The sequence below is a fragment of the Carcharodon carcharias genome, chromosome 31 (assembly GCF_017639515.1).
Source record: "Carcharodon carcharias isolate sCarCar2 chromosome 31, sCarCar2.pri, whole genome shotgun sequence".
In the NCBI taxonomy this organism is placed as follows: domain Eukaryota; kingdom Metazoa; phylum Chordata; class Chondrichthyes; order Lamniformes; family Lamnidae; genus Carcharodon; species Carcharodon carcharias.
The window spans coordinates 27,800,117-27,823,001 of record NC_054497.1 but is presented as its reverse complement, the minus strand read 5'-3'; the positions used below and the strand labels follow the sequence as shown (position 1 = coordinate 27,823,001).

Below are 22,885 nucleotides of genomic sequence, written 5' to 3'. Positions count from 1 at the left end.
AGTCCACAGGGTCAGTGATGGGAGAGACTGGCAGTGTCCACAGGGTCACTGCTGGGAGAGACTGGCAGAGTCCACATTGTCAGCGCTGGGAGAGACTGGCAGAGTCCACAAGGTCAGGACAGGGATGGACTGGCAGTGCCCACAGGGTAACTGCTGGGAGAGACTGCCAGAGTCCACAAGGTCAGCACAGGGATGGACTGGCAGTGCCCACAGGGTAACTGCTGGGAGAGACTGGCAGAGTCCACAGGGTCAGCGCTGGGAGAGACTGGCAGAGCCCACATGGTCAGCACAGGTAGGGTCTGGCAGAGTCTACAGGCCCATCACAGGGAGACACTGGCAGAATCCACAGGCTCAGCGCTGGGAAGGACTGGCAGTGTCCACAGGCTCAGCACAGGGAGAGACTGGTGGTGTCCACAGGATCAGCACAGGGAGAGACTGGCAGAGTCCACAGGCTCAGCACAGGGAGAGACTGGCAGAGTCCACAGGGTCAGTGCTGGGAGAGACTGGCAGAGTCCACAGGGTCAGTGCTGGGAGGGACTGGCAGTGTCCACAGGGTCAGTGCTGGGAGGGACTGGCAGTGTCCACAGGGTCAGTGCTGGGAGGGACTGGCAGTGTCCACAGGGTCAGTGCTGGGAGAGACTGGCAGAGTCCACAAGCTCAGCACAGGGAGAGACTGGCATTGTCCACAGGGTCAGCGCTGGGAGGGACTGTCAGAGTCCACAGGCTCAGCACAGGAAGAGACTGGCAGAGTCCACACGGTCAGCGCTGGGAGGGACTGGCAGAGTCCACAGGCTCAGCGCTTGGAGGGACTGGTAGAGTCAACAGACTCAACACAGGGAGAGACTGCAAGATCCACAGGGTCAGCGCTTGGTGGGACTGGCAGAGTCCACAGGCTCAGAACAGGGAGAGACTGGCACAGTCCACAGGGTCAGCACAGGTAGGGACTGTCAACGTCCACAGGGTCAGTGCTGGGAGAGACTGGCAGAGTCCAGAGGCTTAGTGCTGGGAGAGACTGGCAGAGTCCACTGGGTCAGCGCTGGGAGAGATTGGCGGAGTCTACAGGCTCAACGCTGGGAAGGACTGGCAGTGTTCAGAGGGTCAGCACAGGGAGAGATTGGCGGAGTCCACAGGCTCAGCGCTGGGAAGGACTGGCAGAGTCCACAGGGTCAGTGCTGGGAAGAGCAAGTTGGATGGTTGGATTAACCCCCAGCAGGTGTGCTGGGTGGGAAGTTTGGGGAGAGAGTGGGATGGGGTAATTGGAGTTGCTGTTCACAAGGAGGTTGTGCCAAGTGCCTCGATGGCTCTTTGGGGTGTTGCAAAAGAGGCACCAAGGGAAGCTGTAGACTTATCTAAGAGGGTCTGGTGAGCAGAGAGCAGGAAGTCCAGAAGCAGCCTGAAGGGTTCAGGTAGGGAATTGAGACGGTCAAGTCCCTGAGAGGGGAGGAATGAAAGGCATCTAACAGGGGGAAGGGGCAGAAACATACCAGGAACGAGGGTGTTCGGCCCATCTTGTCTGTGCCAGAGAGTTATCCAGCCTAATCCAACTTTCCAGCTGGTCCTTAGCCCTGTTGACTTTGGCACCTCAAGTGTATGTCCAAGTACCTATCAAATGCAATGAGGATTTTTGCCTCTATTCCCCTTTCAGTCAGTGCATTCCAGACCCCACCACACTCAGGGTGAAAATATTTCTCCTCAACTCCCCCAACGATCCCCTACTAAATAATCACACCACCTGCAGTCAACAAGGGGAGAGGAAATAGTCAAATAAAACAAGGGGTGGCAAAATAAGGTGAAAATAAAAGTGATGGGTTTGGGTCTGTGTTGGTATTGCTTTTTTTTAGTGTTCCCTCTGGTTATAGCAATGAGACATTATGTGAAAAAATGCATGTTAAAAATCAGAGAGAACTGGTCTGCACAGCTTTAAAATGGCTGCCCTCCAACTTCAGTTGAAAACCGAGTCGCCAGATGCAGCATTGAAGCTGCCCTGAGCTTGTTTGGGCGGCGTTAGCTGCAGCTAGGTCAGCCCCCGAATACATGTCCTGGCCCTTCTTGACCAGCAGGTGGTGAGAGCGAGCATCCAGCAACCCAATTGTACAATATATTCAGATGACTGTGGAATCGAATCAAAATTATTCACAACCTGAGAGAACCGGTCTTTCCCACACATAATCTCTCTCGTGAAATGAATAGGACCCACATCTCAGATACCCTAAAAAAATATAGCCTATCAGACGCAGTATCCATAAAGTTGTCAATTTCATTGGGTGTAAAAATAAACTTTGGCATAACTGCTGTACTCAGCATCTCATTGGCAGCACCATTCGCAGGCGCAATCAAAGCTGCAAGTAACATAGTGCTGTCAACACTTGTTGCCCTTGATTTGTGGAAGCTTTTCTCTTTTTAGTGATTCTTGTGTATCGCAAAGGGAACTTCAGCCTGTCTAAAGCTGTGCTTAAATTTCCTTTGTGAATGAGAAGCAATGTAACATCTTCCCACAGATCGTGAGGTAGGTAAAATAACACAGGAATATTGGAGTTGGGGGAGATTCATTGCCACACACACAACATGAGGCAAAGGTCACATTCTGCTGCAATTCCATAGAAATGGATAGTTTTCAAATCAGGTTGGGAGCTGAGCCTGACAGCCAGGGCTATGGGGAAAGAGCAGATGGTGGTGTGTTATAGTTCACTCAAAGAGACCAATTTGCTGTGGCAACCTCCACTTTTTCATCCATGTTGTAGTCTGGAGATATGGATAGTGATGTTCTTTCCATCACATTGCTGATCAGGAATCTCTCCCACCCTCACTGCCTGCCATTGGCAAGAATTGGAAGGATCTGCAGGTTGATAATCAACCTGTTTGGCCATGTTATGGATTCACCTTCCTTAGACATCAAGATCATGGGTGAGACTTGAACCCAGAGCTTCAAGGCTCAGATGTAGGTGCACTATCCACTGCACCACAGGACATCTAATTACTCTATCAGGAATGGAAGCTAATGCCTGTTTGACAAACAAGAATCCCCTACTCCAACCCCAGTCTCATCTTTGATGGTTTTAAAACAACATGACAAGTTCCATCATAGTTTTATTCAAAAGTTATTGTCTGAAAATCATTTTAAAAAATATGTGGTTTCGGTTAATTTGCCACAAATCGGACTATTATCCTAGTGAGGCCTAGACGTTGGCAGCTAGAAGATACTGAAACTTGATTTAGAATTGATTCCCAAGCACCCGGCATCCTTTGCTGCTCATTGTTTTTACTGTAATTGTCAGGTAAAACCATGTTGACTCCATCTGATCATATTATGATCATACTATGGTCATGCTATGACTATCATACTCTGATCATACTATGATTATGCTATGATTTTCATACTCTGTCTGATCATATTGTGATCATGCTATGATTTTCATACTCTGTCTGATCATACTATGATCATGCTATGATTTTCATACTCTGTCTGATCATTCTATGAACATGCTATGATTTTCATATTCTGTCTGATCATACTATGATCATGCTATGATTTTCATACTCTGTCTGATCATATTGTGATCATGCTATGATTTTCATACTCTGTCTGATCATATTGTGATCATGCTATGATTTTCATACTCTGTCTGATCATATTATGATCATGCTATGACTATCATACTCTGTCTGATCATATTGTGATCATGCTATGATTTTCTACGTGCAACACTTAGAGGACAGCAGAATGATGAAAAAAAGAGAATTTCGTCTTACACCGGATTGTAATGCTGAGAGGGTGGGTCTGATTCTACAGGACCTCACAAATAGCTTTGAATTAGTTCCAATTAATTAATTATAGCTAGAACAGCAATCCTGGGATCTCAAGCTAGACTAGTAATGCACGTGGTAATTATGTCCTGGATCTGCATTTTATAAAAAAGGAATGCACATGAGTTATCAGCATTGTATTGCTCAAGCAGAGGGTATTGAGCTTGTGGAGTGGCTGGCTACACTTTTTAATATCTAAGGAGAAGAATGCTTTCTGGAAGGCACATTCCAGGTGGCATCACCCTACAGGGTTCGCTGGGCCTATTTTGAGTGATCAGTAAGAGCGATACTGAGGTTCCAGCGTCACTGAACAAGAATTGCCCTTTCGGATGGCACTAGTATAACACACTTAAGTTGTAATCAAACTCCCAAAGCTTTAATAAAGAGCAACAGCTTAGATGCAACATGTCCAGCTAAATGGCAAGTCTCTCAATGTCACTCTAAACCCTGCAGTGTGCCCACAGCTTGGGCAAGGCTTTAAGAGGGTATGTACCGCATGCTCCACCCACATGGCCATCCAGGCAAGGATAAGGAGCAGCTAGGATGTCTGACTGGTTTCCTACCATCACTTGACCTGTAAGTTGCTTCTCCCTCAGCATTGGACCATGGTTCAGCATCCTAGGGCTGCAGCACTATAACAGGGGAGATGGTGGCATAGTTGACTAGTAATCCAGAGGCCCAGGCCCTGGGGACGCAGGTTTGAATCCCAGCAGGGCAGCTGGTGGTATTTAAATTAAATTAATTAAAGTAGAATCAAAAGTTGGTTTCAGAAATGGTGACCATGAAACTATCATTGAGTATATTATCATTGATTGTTGTAAATCCCATCTGGTTCACTAATCCCCTCTAGGGAAGGAAATCTGCTGTCCTTACCTGATCTGACCTACCTGTGACTCCAGGCCCAATGTTATTGACCTCTAACTGCCCTCTGAAATGGCCTAGCAAGCCAATTTGTTCAATTACAGATGGGCAAAAAATGCCACCCTTGTCAGTGATGTACTTTTCCCATGAAAGAAAACATGAAGCATTCAAACAAAATTGTCATGGGAGAATTAGAACAACAAACATCTTCATATTTGGCTTTTGAGGCAATGAAGTGACTCCAGATCCACAGGAATGTGGTTGACTTGAACTGCCCTTTGAAGTGGCCGAGTAAGCCGCTTAGTTCAGGGGTAATTAAAGAGGGGCAACAAATGCTGGCCTTGCCAGTGATGCCCACAAGCCATGAAAGAATTTTTTTTTAAAACCCTGTAATTTCTTGCCCTCCATTTGCACATGAAATGTGGATTCTTGCTGGGAGCAAGAAGCAAACACAGCCCAGGAATCTGAAAAGATACTTAAAAATGTGGGGTGTGCTGGGTGCTGAGGCTACTCCAAAATTTGTTAATTATTAGAGTCATCGGACCTGTAGAAACGTGGCCCAATTGAAGGTGGCATAAGTTTTCTTTCAAATTATACAGGCCGACTTATTTTTAATAAGCGTCTACTAGGGGATAAGACCAGTAGAGCCTCACCCTGCAGTATCCCTGTTATAAATTAATGTCCCAGAATTCTAAATATATAGTAACTCGAATCTATTTTAGCATAAATTTCCAGTTTGGTGTGTTATTTATGTTGTTTAATCCACAGCATTGGATAATTCAATTTGTTGCAGCGCAGTGAGATAATGGTAATTGACAGCCTAGGGCAAGGTTGCAATTCTCCATTCATTCTGATGGACTACATCCCCCAGAGTGCATTAGACTGCAGCAGTCCTTTACCCGTTCTGTACTAACTCTCTCCATTGGTTGAAGAGGATTGTGGCCTCCTCCAGTCAGAGAGCACGTTATAAGGAAATGGTCCTTCTTAAGATGGCATCATCATTGCTTGCAATGTGTTGCTGAATTCGAACATCAAGTTGCACAAAGATAGAGGCAAAGGATTGTGAGTTTTTCCTCTAAGTACTTTTAATGAATGAAAGCTAAGAAAGTTGTGTATGAATTATGAGCTCAGCTGAAAGTTAGTTCCAAGCCCTGACCCTCAGCAACTGTTTTTAAAGTTGATGCTCCCTTGTCCACGAATGTAAGGTTTTACCTGCTCCTTGTTCCTAGCTAGTACTTTGGAAGTGAACAGAGAGAGACATTGTTGCTAAGCAGTTATGTGTATGGTTCAGGTGAGAGAGAGAGAGAGAGAGAAAGAGAGATAGATAATTGGTCTCAGGGGATTATCTATGTTGCTAAATGTTTGTGCTGGATTCTCATGTTCAGGACAAGGTGGTCAGTTTGTAACAATGTTGTCAGATGCTGCACTGTTTAATCTACTATTCCTGATGTTTGTTCTGTTCAATAATTACACAGGTTAAGGCAACACGTGTCTTATTTATACTCCACCCCCTCAATAATTTTCACTTCTGGCACTTTCTAAGCAGAATTGTGATACTGGGACAGTAACACCCAGCATGCAATAATTGTAGAAACTCATGTTTTTTTAAACAGCAAATCACATTTTATTGGTTGGCTATTATAACTGGAATACTTAATAACCACTTAACAATTTAGAGGAGCTGTCGGTGTCTTGGTAATGTCACTATATTCCAGAGGCCCAGGCTAATGCTCTGGGGACACAGGTTCAAATCCGACCACGGCAACTGGTGGAATTTAGATTCTGTTTCTAAATCTGGAATCGAAAACTAGTTTTGTGGGTCACCATTTTTGAGACTATCATTCATTGTATAATCTTGATTGTTGTTAAAAACCTCATCTGGTTCATTAATGTCCTTTAGGGAAGGAAATCTGCCGTCCTTACCCAGTCTGGTCTACATGTCACTCCAGACCCACATACGAACGAGGAGCAGGAGCTATTCAGCCCGTTGAGCCTGCTCCGCCGTTTAATAAGATCATGGCTGATCTGATAGGTTATCAGCGGTAGCTGGAATGCAGATTACTATCACCCCCCTGCTTACCAAGAATCTGTCCACCTCTGTCTTAAAAATATTCAAAAGCTTTGCTTCCACCACCACCTCAGGAAGAGTTCCAAAGACTCATGACTTTGAGTGGAAAAAATTTCGCCTCATCTCTGCTTTTTAAATGAGCAACCCCTTATTTTTAAACAGTGACCCCCTACTTCCAGATTCTCCCACAAGAGGAAACATCCTCTCACATCCACCATGTCAAGACCCCTCAGGATCTTATATGTTTCAATCAAGTTGCCTCTCACTCTCCTAAACTCCAGTGGTTACAAACCAAGTCTGTCCAACGTTTCCTCACAAGACAACCCTCTTATTCCTGGTATTAGTCTGGTAAACCTTCTCTGAACTGCTTCCAACGCATTTATATCCCACCTTGGATAAGGTGACCAATACTGTACACAATACTCCAAATGCGGTCTCACTAGTGTCCTGTACAACTGAAGCATAACCTCCCTACTTTTGTATTCAATTCTCCTCGCAATAAATGATAACATTCTATTAGCTTTCCTAATTACTTGCTGTACTTGCACATTAGCCTTTTGTGATTCATGCACTCGGACACCCAGATCCCTCCACACCTCAGAGCTCTGCAATCTCTCACCATTTAGATAATATGCTTCTCTTCTATTCTTCCTGCCAAAATGGACAATTTCATATTTTCCCACGTTAAACTCTATTTGCCAGATCTTTGACCACTCACTTAACCTATCTTATATCTGTATGTAGCCTTTTTTTTTATTCATTCACGGAATGTGGGCTTCACTGGCTGGGCCAGCATTTATTGCCCATCCCTAATTGCCCTTGAGAAGCTGGTGGTGAGCTGCCTTCTTGAACTGCTACAGTCCATGTGGCGTAAATATACCTACAGTGCTGTTAGGGAATGAGTTCTAGGATATTGACCCAGCAACAGTGATATATTCCCAAGTCTGGATGGTGAGTGACTTGGAGGGGAACTTCCAGGTGGTGGTGTTCCCATCTATCTGCTGCCCTTGTCCTTCTACTTGGTAGTGGTCGTGAGTTTGGAAGGTGCTGTCGAGGGAGCCTTGGTGAGTTCCTGCAGTGCATATTGTAGATGGTACACACTGCTGCTACTGTGCGGTGGTGGTGGAGGGAGTGAATGTTTGTGGATGTGGTGCCAATCAAGTGGGCTGCTTTGTCCTGGATGGTGTTAAGCTTCATGAGTGTTGTTGGAGCTGCACTCATCCAGGCATCACTCCAAGTTGGGGAGTATTCCATCACACTCCTGACTTGTGCCTTGTGGACAGGCCTTGGGGAGTAAGAGCTACTCGTTGCACAATTTCTAGCCTCTGACCTGCTCTTGTAACCACAGTAGCTAATCCAGGTCAGTTTGGCTAGTCCAGTTCAGTTTCTGGTCAATGGTAACCCCCAGGATGTTGATAGTGGGGGATTCAGTGATAGTAATGTCATTGAACATCAAGGGGCGATGGTTAGATTCTCTCTTGTTGGAGATGGTCATTGCCTGGCACTTGTGTGGCATGAATGTTACTTGCCACTTGTCAGCCCAAACCTGGATATTGTCCAGGTCTTGCTGCATTTGGACACGGACTACTTCAGTATCTGAGGAGTCATGAATGGTGCCGAACATTGTGCAATCCTCAGTGAACATCCCCACTTCTGACCTTATGATGGAAGGAAGGTTATTGATGAAGCAGCTGGAGATGGTTGTACTGAGGACACTACCCTGAGGAACTCCTGCAGTGATGTCCTGGAGCTGAGATAATTGACCCACAACAACCCAACCATCTTTCTTTGTGCTAGGTATGACTCCAACCAGCAGAGATTTTCCCCCCCCCCGATTCTCATTTGCTAGGGCTCCTTGATGCCACACTCGGTCAAATGCTGCCTTGATGTCAAGGGCACTCACTCTCTCCTCACCTCAGGAGTTCAGCTCTGTTGTCCATGTTTGAAACAAGGCTGTAATGAGGTCAGGAGCTGAGTGGCCCTGGCGGAACCCAAACTGGTGTCAGTGAGCAGTAAGCAAGTGCCACTTGATAGCACTGTTGATGACCCTTTCCATTACTTTACTGATGATGGAGAGTAGACTGATGGGGCGGTAATTGATTGAGTTGGATTTGTCCTGCTTTTTGTGTAAGGCACATTCCTGGGCAATTTTCCACATTGCTGGATATATGCCAGTGTTGTAGCTGTACTGGAACAGCTTGGCTAGGGAGTGCGGCAAGTTCTGGAGCACAAGTCTTCAGTAGTATTGCCGGAATATTGTCAGTCCCCATAGCCTTTGCAGTATCCAGTGCCTTCAGCCATTTCTTGATATCATGTGGAGCGAATTGCATTGCCTGAGGACTGGCATCTGTGATGCTGGGGACCTCCAGAGGAAACTGAGATGGTTCATCCGCTCGGCACTTCTGGCTGAATATTGTTGCGAATGCTTCAGCCTTATCTTTTGCACTGATGTGCTGGGCTCCCCCATCATTGAGGATGGGGATATTTGTGGAGCCTCCTCCTCCAGTGAGTTGTTTAATTGTCCACCACCATTCACGACTGGATGTGGCAGGGCTGCAGATCTTTGATCTGATCCGTTGGTTGTGGGATCGCTTAGCCCTGTCTATCACTTGCTGCTTATGCTGTTTGGTATGCAAGTAGTCCTGTATTGTAGCTTCACCAGGTTGACACCTCATTTTTAGGCGTGCCTGGTGCTGCTCCTGGCATGCCCTCCTGCACTCTTCATTGAGTCAGAATTGATCCCCTGGCTTGATGGTAATGGTAGAGTGGGGGATATGCCAGGCAATGAGGTTACAGATTGTGTTCGAGTACAATTCTGCTGCTGCTGATGGCCCACAGCGCCTCATGGATGCCCAGTCTTGAGTTGCCAGATCTGTATGAAATCTGTCCCATTTATCACAGTGATGGTGCCACACAACACTGTGTGGGGTATCCTCAATGTGAAGACAGGACTGGAACCAGCAGGCTGGTGAGGATGAGGTCAACTATGTTTTTCCCTCTTGTTGGTTCCCTCATCACCTGCCCCTGACCCAGTCTAGCAGCTATGTCATTTAGGACTCGGCCAGCTCGGTCAGTGGTGATGGACATTGAAGTCCCCCACCCAAAGTACCACATTCTGTGCCTTTGTCACCCACAAGTGATGTTCAACATGGAGGAGCACTGATTCATCAGCTGAGGGAGGGTGGTACGTGGTAATGAGCAGGAGGTTTCCTTGCCCATGTTTGACCTGATGCCATGAGATTTCATGGGGTCTGGAGCTGATGTTGAGGACCCCCAGGGCAACTCCCTCCTGACTGTATATCACTGTGCCCCCACCTCTGCTGGACCTGTCCTGCTGGTGGGACAAGACATACCCAGGGATGAGGATGGTGGTGTCTGAGACATTATCTGTAAGGCATGATTCTGTGAGGATGACTATGTCAGGCTGTTGTTTGACTAGTCAGTGAGGCAGCTCTCCCAATGTTGGCACTAGCCCCCAGATGTTAGCAAGGAGGACATGGCAGCATCAACAGGGCTGCGATTACTGTTGTCATTTCTGGTGCCGAGGTCAATGCCAGGTGGTCTGTTGGTTTCATTCCTTTTTTGTGACTTTGTAGTGGTTTGTTACAACTGAGTGGCTTGTTAGGCCATTTGAGGGCATTTAAGAGTCTGGAGTCACGTGTAGATTTCCTTCCCTAAAGGACATTAGTGAACCAGATGGATTTTTACAACAATCGACATCAGATTCTTATTGAATTCAAATTCCACCATCTGCTGTGGCAGGATTCGAACCCAGCTCACCAGAGCATTACCCTGGGTCTCTGGGTTACTGGTCCAGTGACAATACCACTACGCCACCACCTCTCCCCCTTATACCCTCTTCACAACTTACTTTCCTGCCTATCTTTGTGTCATCAGCAAGTTTGGCAACCATCCCTTCAATCCCAACCACAGCAACGTGGCTGACTTGCCCTCTGAAATGCCCTGGCAAGCCACCCAGTGCCAGGACAATTAGGGATGGGCAACAAATGCTGGCCTTGCCAGTGATGCACACATCCCATGAAAGGATACATTTTTTTTTAAATTAAAATGTTTGTATAACATGACCACTTGGGAAAAAAAGTGGATTGTAACTTTTGAAATAAGTGGAAGCCTGTTTTATTTTTTAAAAAAGTTTTAATAAAGCCAGTTGTCCACTTTTCCCAGCCTATCAGGAAGATGCTGAGACCACAGGACTCGTAAAGCAGCATTGTGGTCCCAAGAGTTAGCTCAGTGCTATTCCACGCACGTATTGTGAGTTGGTCAAAGGCGGTGGCTCCCTCCATATGCGTGAATCGAGTTCTGCATCAAGGGATAGATTGTCGGTCACTGTGGACCCCAGGTAGCAGAGTTTGCTAACTCCTTCAGGTGGGGTGTGATGAGGGATAGCCAAACGTTTGGAGTAAGAGATGGCTTTGGAGGAAAAACAGAAATACCTGGAAAAACTCAGCAGGTCTGGCAGCATCGGTGGAGAAGAGCACAGTTTAGGGGCCTGTTGAAGGGTCATGAGGACTCGAAACGTCAACTGTGCTCTTCTCCGTCGATGCTGCCAGACCTGCTGAGTTTTTCCAGGTATTTCTGTTTCTGTTTTTGTTTTGGATTTCCAGCATCCGCAGTTTTTTGTTTTTATGGCTTTGGAGGAGATTTTTAAAGGCGTACCTTCATCCCCCTCACTCCTGTGGGAAGATATGCGCCCCACCCATCTAAACTAGGACTCTAAGCCTTACAAAACCTACAACAGCAAGCAGCCAAACAAGGATTGAGCAGCACTAAAGCAAAATACTGCGGATGCTGGAATAAAAGCAGAAAATGCTGGACTAACTCAGCAGGCCTGGCAGTATCTGTGGAGAGGGCAACAAGAGCTAACGTTTCATTATCAAGGTTGTTTCATCAGGAAAGTTTAAGCAATATTTATTGTTTGGGGATAATTTTAACCTAGCTCACCAGCCAGAAAACTGTTGGGATTGAGTAGGATGTTGGTTTGACATCCTGATATTACTCCCTGCTGACATCTTGGTGGGTGGGGGGGGAAGAAGACTGGATTTTCACTGAGTTGGGAGACCTGGGCAGCCGGGATCCGATTCCGGGATTTCCAACCATCCTCTGGGTTCCCGATTTCCGGCAATGCCTTTTAAGGGTTTGGGTCATTCCCGACTTGGTTGGCTCCATTTCCGGGATAGGCATTTCCTACTCCTCCGCGATTTTCTTGGGGTTGGGCCGGGTTTTCAGAGCGCCGTGGCTCATGGCACCTCAGATTTATTGTGCACCATGGTCTGCATGAGGGGAGCTTTTAAAAACTAATTTTAAAAGGTGCCCTCATGCCCACTATGCCAACCTGTGGCACTTCCATGCCTATTACCCAGTATAGATTGTATAGAACCATTGAAGCTATAGTGACGATAGGATGTGTAGAAAAAACTTTAAAAAAAAGTCATTCATTCATAAATTTCCACTATATTTTAAAAAAAACCTTTTACTACACAGAAATAAAAGTGTCAATCATCCATGCCCTTTTAAATAGCTGAAACTGCAAGCACTTGAAACCTCTTTTTCTTGTGTAAATAAACATTATGAAATTGACAGCATAGCTCAGAGAGCCAGTGTTTTCCCTGGGGCTCAGGTGTTTCAACACTCATGGATTTCTGGGCTCCCAGCTAAGCCTTATTATGCATTCTAGAGTGGGAGCCTCAGCACCCATTAGAGTAGTAACACAGTGCGAAGTTAGGAATTAATGACTTTTTGAAAAAACACGCTTTATACATGCTATTGTCACTATAGGCTTCATTGGTTCTATACAGTGTGTAGTGACTGAATGGGCATGGAAGTGCCACAGCTTGGCATGGGCATGAGGGGTGGGTGCAGGGGCATAGCTTGGCATTGGGGCATGAGAGACCATGGGGGTTGGTGGGAGGGCATGAGTTGGCATGGGTGGGGCATGGGGAGTGTGTGAGAGATGAGGGGGTGTAAGGGCTGGAGGGCCTTTGTGTTTTTATTTTAACTGGGCCACAGTTCCATAGCAACGAGGTGGGCTTTTCAACAATCTGCATTGGCAACCCTGTGGTTACCTCCAAACTTTTCCTCATGTTGGCTGGATCAACTAGACCCTGCACCCCCTCTTCCCCACCCTCACTCCCCTCCCCCTCACTCCCCTCCCCCTCACCCACCCCCAGCAATAAAAATCCCGTCCTTGTAGGCACTTTCTCCAGGAATTTTCCCACTCCTGCTGCCGGCCTTGAGGATGAAAATCCAGACCAAAATCCCAAGGGATGTAAAACCAGCGTTGTACCCAGTTTTTTGATGGTGGGTGAGGGTAAGATTGCTCCCTTTACCTCTGACTCCTTCTGTTTACAAATCTCCTCACTCAGTGTTGCATTCTTGCAATGCTTCTCATAGGTGCTCCTTTTCAAGTTCTTGCCTCTGAGCTACAAGGTTGTGGGTTCAAGTCCCACTCCAGGGCTTCAGTACAAAAATCCAGGCTGATGATCCAGTGCAGTATTGAGGGAGTGCTGCACTGTCGACGGAGCTATCTTTCGGATGAGATGTCAAACCAAAGTCCTTTCTGACCTCTAGGGTGGACATTAAAGATTTCATTGCACTTTTTTGAAGAAGAGTTGGGGAGCTTTCCCCTGTTCCTGGCCAATATTTATCCCTCCATCAACATTATAGAAACAAATTATCCCATTGATGCTTGTAAACTGATAGACAAATCTGCCATGTTTCCTACATTAAAACAGTGACTATGTTTCCACAAGGGATTCATTGGCTGTAAAATACTTTGAGATGTAATGAAGTCATGAAGGTATTATATAAATGCAGCCTTTTTTCATGAAATGATCAGTGTTTACGGTGTTTCAAATTGGATTCAGAATGGTATAGCTCAAAAGGAAGCCATTCAGCCCATCATGCCTGTGCTGGCTCTTTGAAATCAATTTTATTTTATTAATTCATGGGATGTGGGCATTGCTGGCCAGGGCGTCATTTATTGCCCATCCTTAATTGCCTTTAGAAGGTGGTAGTGAGCTGCCTTCTTGACCTGCTGCAGTCCATGTGGTGTAGGTACACCCACAGTGCTGTTAGCAAGTTCTAGGATTTTGACCCAGCGACAGTAAAGGAACGGCGATATATTTCTAAGTCAGGATGGTGAATGGCTCGGAGGGGAACTTCCAGGGGGGTGCTGTTCCCATGAGTCTGCTACCCTTGTCTTTCTAGATGCTAGTGGTCGTTGATTTGGTGTTGAAGGAGCCTTGGTGAATTCCTGCAGTGCATCTTGTAGATGGTACGCACTGCTGTTATTGTGCGTTGGTGGTGGAGGGAGTGAATGTTTGTGGATGTGGTGCCAATCAAGAGGGCTGCTTTATCCTGAATGGTGTCAAGCTTCTTGAGTATTGTTGGAGCTGCACTCATCCCACACACTCTGCTGTTTCCCCACGGTCCTGCAGTCTTTCCCACTTCAAGCATTTATCCAAACCATAGAATGGTTACAGCAAAGAACAAGGCCAAAGAGATGCAAAGGGCTGACTTTGTGCCCATGCCAGCTCTCCGTAAGAGCAACTTGCCTAGACCTGCTCCCCCTGCCCTTTCCCTGTAGCTGTGCAAATTTTTTCACATCGGGTAATTATCCAATTCCCTTTTGAATGCCACGATTGAATCTGCCTCTGCTGCCCTCTTGGGCAGTGCATTCCAGATCCTAACACCCACTGCGTGAAACGTTTCTCCTCATGTCTCCTTTGCTTCTTTTGCCAATCGCCTTCAATCTGTGCCCTCTGGTTCTCAGTCCTTCCACCAATAGGAACAGTTTCCCTCGATCTACTCTGTCTCAACCCTTCATGATTTTGAACACCTCTATCAAATCTCCTCTCAACCTTCTCTGCTCTATTGAGAACAGCCCCAGCATCTCAAACCTATCCACACAACTGATGGCCTTCATCCCTGGAACCATTCCCGTTCCTCTTCTCTATTACACTCACATCCTTCGTAAAAATGGGGTGCCCAGGATTGGATACATTACTGCAGTTGAGGCTGAACCAGTCAGGCAGGCTTTAAGGAGTGTCTTAAAGGAGGAAAATGAGGTAGGGAGGGGATTCCAGGGTTTGGCGCCCAGGTAGCTGGAGCGATTAAAATCGGGGATGTTCAAGAGACCAGAATTAGAGTGCAGAATATCTGAAGGTTGTGGGGCTGGAGGAGATTACTGAGATAGGGAGGGGCGAGGCCATGGAGGGATTTGAAAACAAGGATGAGGATTTTAAAATCAAGATGTTGCTTGGCCGGGAGCCAATGTGGGTCAGCGAGCACAGAGGTGATAGGGGAATGGGACTTGCTCTGAATTACGACATGAGCAGCAGAGTTTTGGATGACCTCAAGTTTATGGAGGGGAGGATGTGGGAGGCCAGCCAGGAGTGTGTCAGAATAGTCGAGTCTGGAGGTCACGGCGTCACTAATGAGGGTGTCAGCAGCAGATGAGCTGAGGCAGGGGTCAAGTCAGGCGATATTACTGAGGTGAAAATAGGCCATCTTAGTGATGGCGTGTGTATGAGGTCGGAATCTCATCTCAGTGTCAGATGTGACACAGAGGTTGCGAACTGACTGGGTTAGTCTCAGCCTGTTGCCAGGGAGAGAGTTGGAGTTTGGAGCAGGCACTGAAAACAGTGGCTTCAGTCTTCCTAAAATTTAATTATCCAACAACAATTTGCATTTACAGGTGTGTTATCCAGCAAAACGTTGACACTGAACCGGAAAAAAGGTATTAAAATGGGCAAAAAGGTAGGTTTTAAGGAGCGACTTAAAGGAAGAGAATGTGATGGACAGAGATGGGAGTGTTTAGGGCTGAGGCAGCTAATAGGAGGGCTGGCTTTGCTGAGATAAAGGAAATTGTGGATGCGTAAGAGGCCAGATTTAGAGGAGAGCCGAGATCGTGGAGGGTTGTAGTTTTGGAGGAGGCTGCAGAGATGGTGAGTGGCAGTGGCAAGGAGGGATTTGAAAATAAGGGTGAGAATTTTAAACTTATAATGCGGACTGGTGTAGTTAAGATCACAATCTCCTCATCTCTGTCTTATTCTTAAATCCGTCCTCTAGTTCTAGTCTCTCCCACAAGTGGGAACATCCTCCAGGTATCCACACTGCCAAGACCCCTCAGGATCTTCTATGTTTCAATAAGATCACCTCTCAGTCTTCAATGGGTATAGGCCCAACCTGTTCAGCCTTTCTTCATAAGATAAGCCCCTCATTCTGGGTGAGGCCTTCCTGGGCCTGGAGGCAACAAGAGTATGGATAAAGGTTTCACAATGGATGGGCTGAGGCAGAGGCAGAGCTGGAATATTTTTGCACTTGTATCCTTTCAGCCCCCGACATTACAACTTGGGTAGAGGAAACCTACCCTTATCCTGCTCAGACGTTGTGGCTGGGTACGCTGCTAATGAGACGGCTGGACTGTGACCAGCCATTGTCTTGGGAGAAATCGTGGATCGATTTCCTTACACTGTTGGACTTGGGTTGAAACTGGTCAAATTCAGCGGATTTCAGAATCCTTATGGAAGTCCGAGATGAAGGAAGCTTTCGTCACTTTATTGTGACCCGTGTGATGTTATTTATCTTTATATCTCCAGAATGTTCTAGAAATGTCTTTCAAGGATGTTGGAGATGATTACTATAGCCTGTTTGATGGGTATGATAGTCTGGAAGACCACGGCACTAGCAGCAATGAAAACTTCACTGAGGAATCGAGTGATGACATGGAGGATGAAGAAGGTGGTCAGCAGCAGGTCGTGGAGTCTGAGTCAATATTAGAAGCGATGAACGATGATGAATCCATTGATGGAAAACTTGGAATGGGTATGTTTTTTTTGACATTTGGTGTGTTAACAGGCAGTCCAGTTTGAGAGTGGGGGCTCAGATTCATTGGGAAGCATTGGGTTTGTTTATGCTGAGGATGTAAACCATAAATCAGATTTGTGACTGGTGGCAGTAATGGACGAAGACTGAGTCAGAGCTAACTCAAGGGAGGTGAAGCTTACTTAACTATGACGATCACTAAGTTAGGGGGAAGCTTTGTAGATGGAGCAGGAAGTTATTGACAAATTTGCAGATCATAGATTCACAAACCAAGGGGGGAGATGGTGGCACAGTGGTAATGTCAATGAACTAGTAATCCAGAACCCAGGCTAATGGGTTTGGCCATGTGTTCAAATCCCACCACGGCCACTGGTGGCAGCTAAATTCAATTAATAAAAGATTTAGAGTTGAAAGCTCGTCTCAGGAATGGTGACGATGAAACTATCATCAATTGTTGTAAAAACCCATCTGGTTCACTAATGTCCTTTAGGGGGCGAAATCTGCCGTCCTTACCCATTCTGTCCTACACATGACTCCAGATCCACAGCAATGTGGTTGACTCTTAACTGCCCTCTGAAGTGACCTAGCAAACTAGCCTCAGTTCCAGGGCAATTAGGGATGGGCAACAAATGCTGGCCTTTCCAATGATGCCCTCATCCCATGAAAGAATACATTTTGAAAAATAGTCCTGCTCTTCATCTCTTTTTTTTTTAAATTGGGATTTTATGGGATGTGGGTGTCGCTGATAAGGCCAGCATTTGTTGCCCACCCCTAATTGCCCCTCCAACAGCTGCAATATTTTCAGAAACAGATGGACTATTGACAACATGTGCCACCACATCATTGATGTTTCTTGACCATCCCTATCATGGAGTCATGAATATGGAGTTAGGGACTCGGGTCAGTTATTAGGGTGCATGGGTTAGGGGTTAGCATTAGGGTTAGTAGCAATATGTTATCAATAACAGAATTGATAACATTGCCTTTGGCAATGCTGCTGCCACGAGATGCATCCCTTCAGATCCAGGCATTCCGATCCCACGAGCTTTGTGCTGTCAAATTGAACATTGGCAATGAGCAAATTTCTTCGCTCCTCCCTTTAAGAGAGCTAGAATCATTGAAACTACCACCCTAACATGGGGCTTGGAGATTGGAGCCTGCTTACCTCCGTCTTCACAAGTCTTTAAGCCTAATTCCTCATGGAATACCTGTCTTGATTAAAACCCACAAACTGGCCTTGTGCTCTCATAGCTTCCAGTTTACTCGTAACCCATTGGGTTGAATTCCTTGTAAACATTAATGTAAGCCAGGTTCCTCTCAGCCTTACAATATGATCCAATCTCATGTATAAATATAACACTTCCTTCACGTTCCCTACAACAGCAAAATCCGGCCTGCCTGGAGTACACTGTACAGCTTTGGTCTCATTACCTAAGGAAGGATATACTTGTATCGGAAGCAGATCAGAGCCGATTCACTAGGCTGGTTCCTAGGATGAAGGGCTTGTTTTATGAGGAAAGGTTGAGCAGGTTGGGCCTATACTCATTGGAGCCTAGAAGAGTGAGATCTTACTGAAATATATAAGATTCTGAGGGGGTTGACAGGGTAGATGCTGAGAGAATGTTTCCCCTCGTGGGGAAATCTAGAACTAGGCGACAGAGTTTAAAAATAAGGGGTCTCTGATTTAAGACGGAGATGAGGAGGAATTTCTTCTCAGAGGTTCGTTAGTTTGTGGAATTCTCTTTCCCCAGAGAGCAGTGGAGGCTGGGTCACTGAATATATTCAAGGCTGAGTTAGACAGATTTTTGATCGACAAGGGAGTCAAGGGTTATGGGGGGCTGACAGGAAAGTGGAGTCGAGGCCACAGTCAGATTAGATTGGATGTTATTGAATGGTGGAGCAGGCTCGAGGGGCTGAATGGCCTACCCCTGCTCTTCCTACTTAGGATCTTAGGTTCCCCTCTCACTGCTTTGCTATCTCCTGAACCATCTGATACGTGTGCAACCCTAGCCTGGAGCCGCTGATGTTAACAATGCTCCGTGATCATTTTCGGGATCGGTACCTTCCCCCTTGTGCAACTGCACTCGAACACTGCCTCAAACAAAAATCTTATTCATCGTCAGGAGGGCAGCTCCGAGGAAAGTTGGCAGTCGCTGGCAATATTGCTCAAGACTACTGCAGTGCTCTGGTGTTGCTTCACCCAACCCGCCTGCAACAACACCAATAGGGATTTGAGCAGGAAGCCGGCAGTCTCCTCCTCACCCCCACCCCCACCCCTCAAGTAGGTGGGAGAGAGCAGAGTGACCGAGTGCACAAATGAGCATCAAAACCTTTCTGAATAGTAACCCTGACTCTCTGGTGGGCTCAGTGCTTGGAACCAGCAAGGCCTTGGTCCTTGCCAATGCTAACTAGAAAAGGTTGTCCCTTTTTGAGCGTTTTAAACTGTTCTCTATATTTTAACTACAGATTTACCTTAAAATAAACACTTATGCACTTGCTAACGATCCAAGCCATTCTACATCCCTTCCCAAATTTCTTTAAGTTTTGTTATTTAACTCTACAGGCCCAATATCCAAAATTCGGCACCCTCGGAACAGCTGTGTGCTGGATTGCAGGTTCTCCTGGGTTTTGGACTTGGGAGCTGTAATGGACATCAGGACAGCAAACTACACATGCCTGCTGGGTAGCTCGACGAAGACTATTGTAACTTCAGGCCACTGTGACCCTCGGGCAGGGTGTTGGAAGACAGGGCTGGCCTGGGAATGAAGGGTCAGGAAAGGGGAGAAGGTGGTGATCGTAAAAGGGGCGACCAGTGGCCAACAGACGCCCGTGTTTTTAATGTGCCCCTTCACCTCCTGGCTTTACATTCAGGCAAGAGGATGTCACCTTTTCTCCTAGAGGCTGACTGTGATCCCTTTGAATACAGTTTAAAGTTTAAGCCAGAGAGGTTGGGGGTCGAGAGGTCATGACCCCACACGGGGTCCCGAACTCTGAGGTAGCAATGGCTGCCGTGGAGCTGCGATTGAATGTTAACATCTCCCTCTAAATCCTCGCTTTTTAAAAAAATGGTGGGCCTGATTCCTGCTCCAGAAACCCACTGAATGGGTAAGTGTTCTAAAATTCCCTAAAGATTAAAGACTTTAGCCCTCGCGCACCCCCCCCCCCCCGCCCCATTCCCCTCTCCCTGCTGAGGGGTCATGGCAACATTCAGACCACAAAATGGGGCCGCAGTGTGAAAACATTTGGGAAGCACAGACTTAGGCTGTGTGTCATCATTGGCAGCTGCATTCAGGCCAAACCAATTGCCAATTGTGTAAAGGGGAGGGGCGGAGCATAACATAGGCAGTGGGCCTCTTATTGGTGGATGCAAAGGCACCGATGCCTGTTGGAGCCCCCAAAGCCAGGGTGCCTGAGATACCTATACCAACCGATACCGCGTGCGGACGTCTGACTCGGAATTTGTGTGCACAGCCTGAAGTGTTGGTCACCTGCAAAACAGGCGAGTCATTACCAATTTAACCGAATGTCAAAAATGTCCGGTTTTGGGTAATGTACCTGTGTCGTATCAAAATATTGTTTAAAAAAAAACCCCACAAACTATAAGGGCAGACCCATAACTTTTAAATAGGGGCCAAATAACGTCTCCAAACCCTGGTTGAATTATACCCCCGTCCTCTCAGCCCTGTATTGTCCAATAGAAATTGCCGACTAGCTAAAGTTGTTGCTGGCGACACCATTTGGCTTGTGTAAGGGGCAGACACCCTCCGTGTACTCCAACAATATAGCTAAATGTCCGCACAAATATCTACCTGCGTCTTGTAACCAAGGAAGCAAAACAGTTAATGATCAAGTCATTTCCGTGCACTCTTGCTGTTGGTCTTGTCAACAGGGGAAGGGTTACACTTGAACTGGTAACCTGTCTTTCTCTTTCAGATGCTGACTGACATACTGTGCACTTTTAACATTTTTTTTTGGTTTCATTCAAGATTTCCAGCATTTCTTCATACGGGGGTGGAATGGTGGTCTCATAATCCAGAGGCCCAGGCCCTTGCTCTGGGGTCCTGGGTTCAAATCCCACCATGGCAGCTGGTGGAATTCAAATTCAATTCATAAACCTGGAATTGAAACACTAGCGTCAGTCATGGTTACCATGAAACTATGATGTAATAATTGATGTAAAAACCCATCTGGGTCACTAATGCCCCTTTAGGAAAGGAAATCTGCTGTCCTTACCTGGTCTGGCCTACACGTGACTCCAGACCCACAGCAATGTGGTTGACTCTTAACTGCCCCCTGAAATGGCCGAGCAAGCCTCTCAGTTCAAGAGCAACTAGGGATGGCCTTCCCAGTGACGCCCGCATCACATGAAAGAATAAATTAAAATTAAATTTTTTTTAAAAATCCATTTGACCTTTAGTTTTCTGGTTAAAAGTAGCATTGATCTCAATTTTCATCTAACCTCCTGTCTTTTTCTTTTTGATCTTCTAAGCTACCTGTGAGATGTGTGGGATTGCGGGAGCACGAGAAACCTTCTTTTCCAAGACGAAGAGATTCTGCAGTGTTTCCTGTTCCCGAAGCTACTCTTCCAACTCGAAGAAAGCCAGCATCTTGGCAAGATTACGGGTTAGTCTTCGGTAGTGTTAGCAGCCTGCCGCTGACTGCTATCCTCAGACCTTCACCATGGATAGTGTGACTGGCTGCCTTTGTTGTGCAGGTTTGCTTAAACAAAATTGTGGAAGAGGGACAACAGCCGGAGAGTTAGTCCAGCTCCACCCCAAGATTGGGTAGAGAGTTTGCAGCATGGGGAAGGGGTTGGGGGAGATAAAAGAAATTCCAATTTTAAAAAAAGACTTGCATTTATATAGCGCCTTTCACGACCCACCTCAAAGCACTTTACAGCTGATGAAGTGAGATCACGGTTGTAATATACAGAGTGTGGCAGCCGATATACACTCAGCAAACTCCCAGAAATAGCTTTATGAAAATGATGTGTTTTTTTGTGTGTGTGATGTTGATTGAGGGATAAGTATTGGCCAGGGCACTAGGGAGAACTCCCCTGCTTTTCTTCGTAATAGTGCCATGGGATCTTTTACACCCACCCGAGCAGCCAGGTGAGGCCTCGATTTGACATCTCACCTGAAAGGCAGCATCTCCGACAGTGTAGCACTCCCTCAGTATTGCAGTGGAGTGTCAGCTTTGATTTTTCTACTTGAGCCCTGGAGTGGGACTTGAACCCGGAACCCCTTGACTCGGAGGCGAGAGGGCTACCCATCGAGCCAAGACTCTCATTATTCAGTACCCTGATGTTTGAGTTTTTTCACTGGGACAAATCACTCCCCCACCCCAGTGTCATAGTGCCTTTACATTTGGGTACCATAAGGATTTCCTGCGTACGGTCCTGTTCTCCATATTTCCAGAAGGATATAGGGACGCTGGAGAAGATACAAAAAAAGATTTAAAAGGATGTTGCCGGAACTGAGAGGTTAGAACTATTTGGAAGTCCATCTGTTTCCCTAATGTTCTTTAGGGAAGGAAATCCACTGCCCTCACCTGGCCTGGTCTACATGTGACTCCAGATCCGGCAGTAATGTGGTTGACTCTTAAATGCCCTCTGAAATGGCCCAGCCAGTCACTCAGCTGTATCAAACTGTGAAAAAGTCAATAAAGAGGAATGAAACCGAAGGACCACCCGGCATTGACCCAGGCACAAGAAACGACAGCGGCAAACCCAGCCCTGTCGACCCTGCAAAGTCCTCCTTACTAACATCTGGGGGCTAGTGCCAACATTGGGAGAGCTGTATCACAGACTAGTCAAGCAACAACCTGACATAGTCATCCTCATGGAATCACACCTTACAGATCATGTCCCAGACACCATCATCACCGACCCTGGGTATGTCCTGACCCACCGGCAGGACAGACCCAGCAGAGGTGGTGGCACAGTGGTATACAGTTGGGAGGGAGTTGCCCGGGGGGATCCTCAACATTGACTCCGGACCCCATGAAGTCTCAGGGCATCAGGTCAAACATGGGCAAGGAAACCTGCTGATTACCACGTACCACCCTCCCTCAGCTGATGAATCAGTGCTCCTCCATGTTGAACACCACTTTGAAGAAGCACTGAGGGTGGCAAGGGTGCAGAATGTGGAGGACTTCCATGTCCATCACCCAGAGTGGCTCGGTAGCACCACCACTGACCAAGCTGGCTGAGTCCTAAATGACATACATAGCTGCTAGACTGGGTCTGCAGCAGGTGGTGAGGGAACCAACAAGAGGGAAAAACATACTTGACCTCATCCTCACCAA

The 22,885-nt window shown here is 46.6% G+C and overlaps 1 protein-coding gene across 7 annotated transcripts in view; it reads left to right on the top strand.

Annotated features, from left to right (window-relative positions):
• Positions 1-5,635: 5,635 nt before the first annotated feature.
• l3mbtl2 (L3MBTL histone methyl-lysine binding protein 2) overlaps positions 5,636-22,885 on the top strand; it is a 181,256-nt gene continuing 164,006 nt past the window's right edge. For 5 of the 7 annotated variants that reach the window (XM_041177803.1, XM_041177802.1, XM_041177804.1 and 2 more), the window contains exons 1-4: positions 5,656-5,727; positions 15,450-15,491; positions 16,354-16,579; positions 21,069-21,202. In XM_041177803.1, the coding sequence (XP_041033737.1) occupies positions 16,366-16,579; positions 21,069-21,202 (348 nt within the window). In that variant the 5' untranslated portion in view covers positions 5,656-5,727; positions 15,450-15,491; positions 16,354-16,365. Of the gene's footprint in view, positions 5,728-15,449; positions 15,492-16,353; positions 16,580-21,068; positions 21,203-22,885 lie in introns of all 7 variants that reach the window. The other 2 variants (XM_041177801.1, XM_041177799.1) reach the window with 2 other exon arrangements.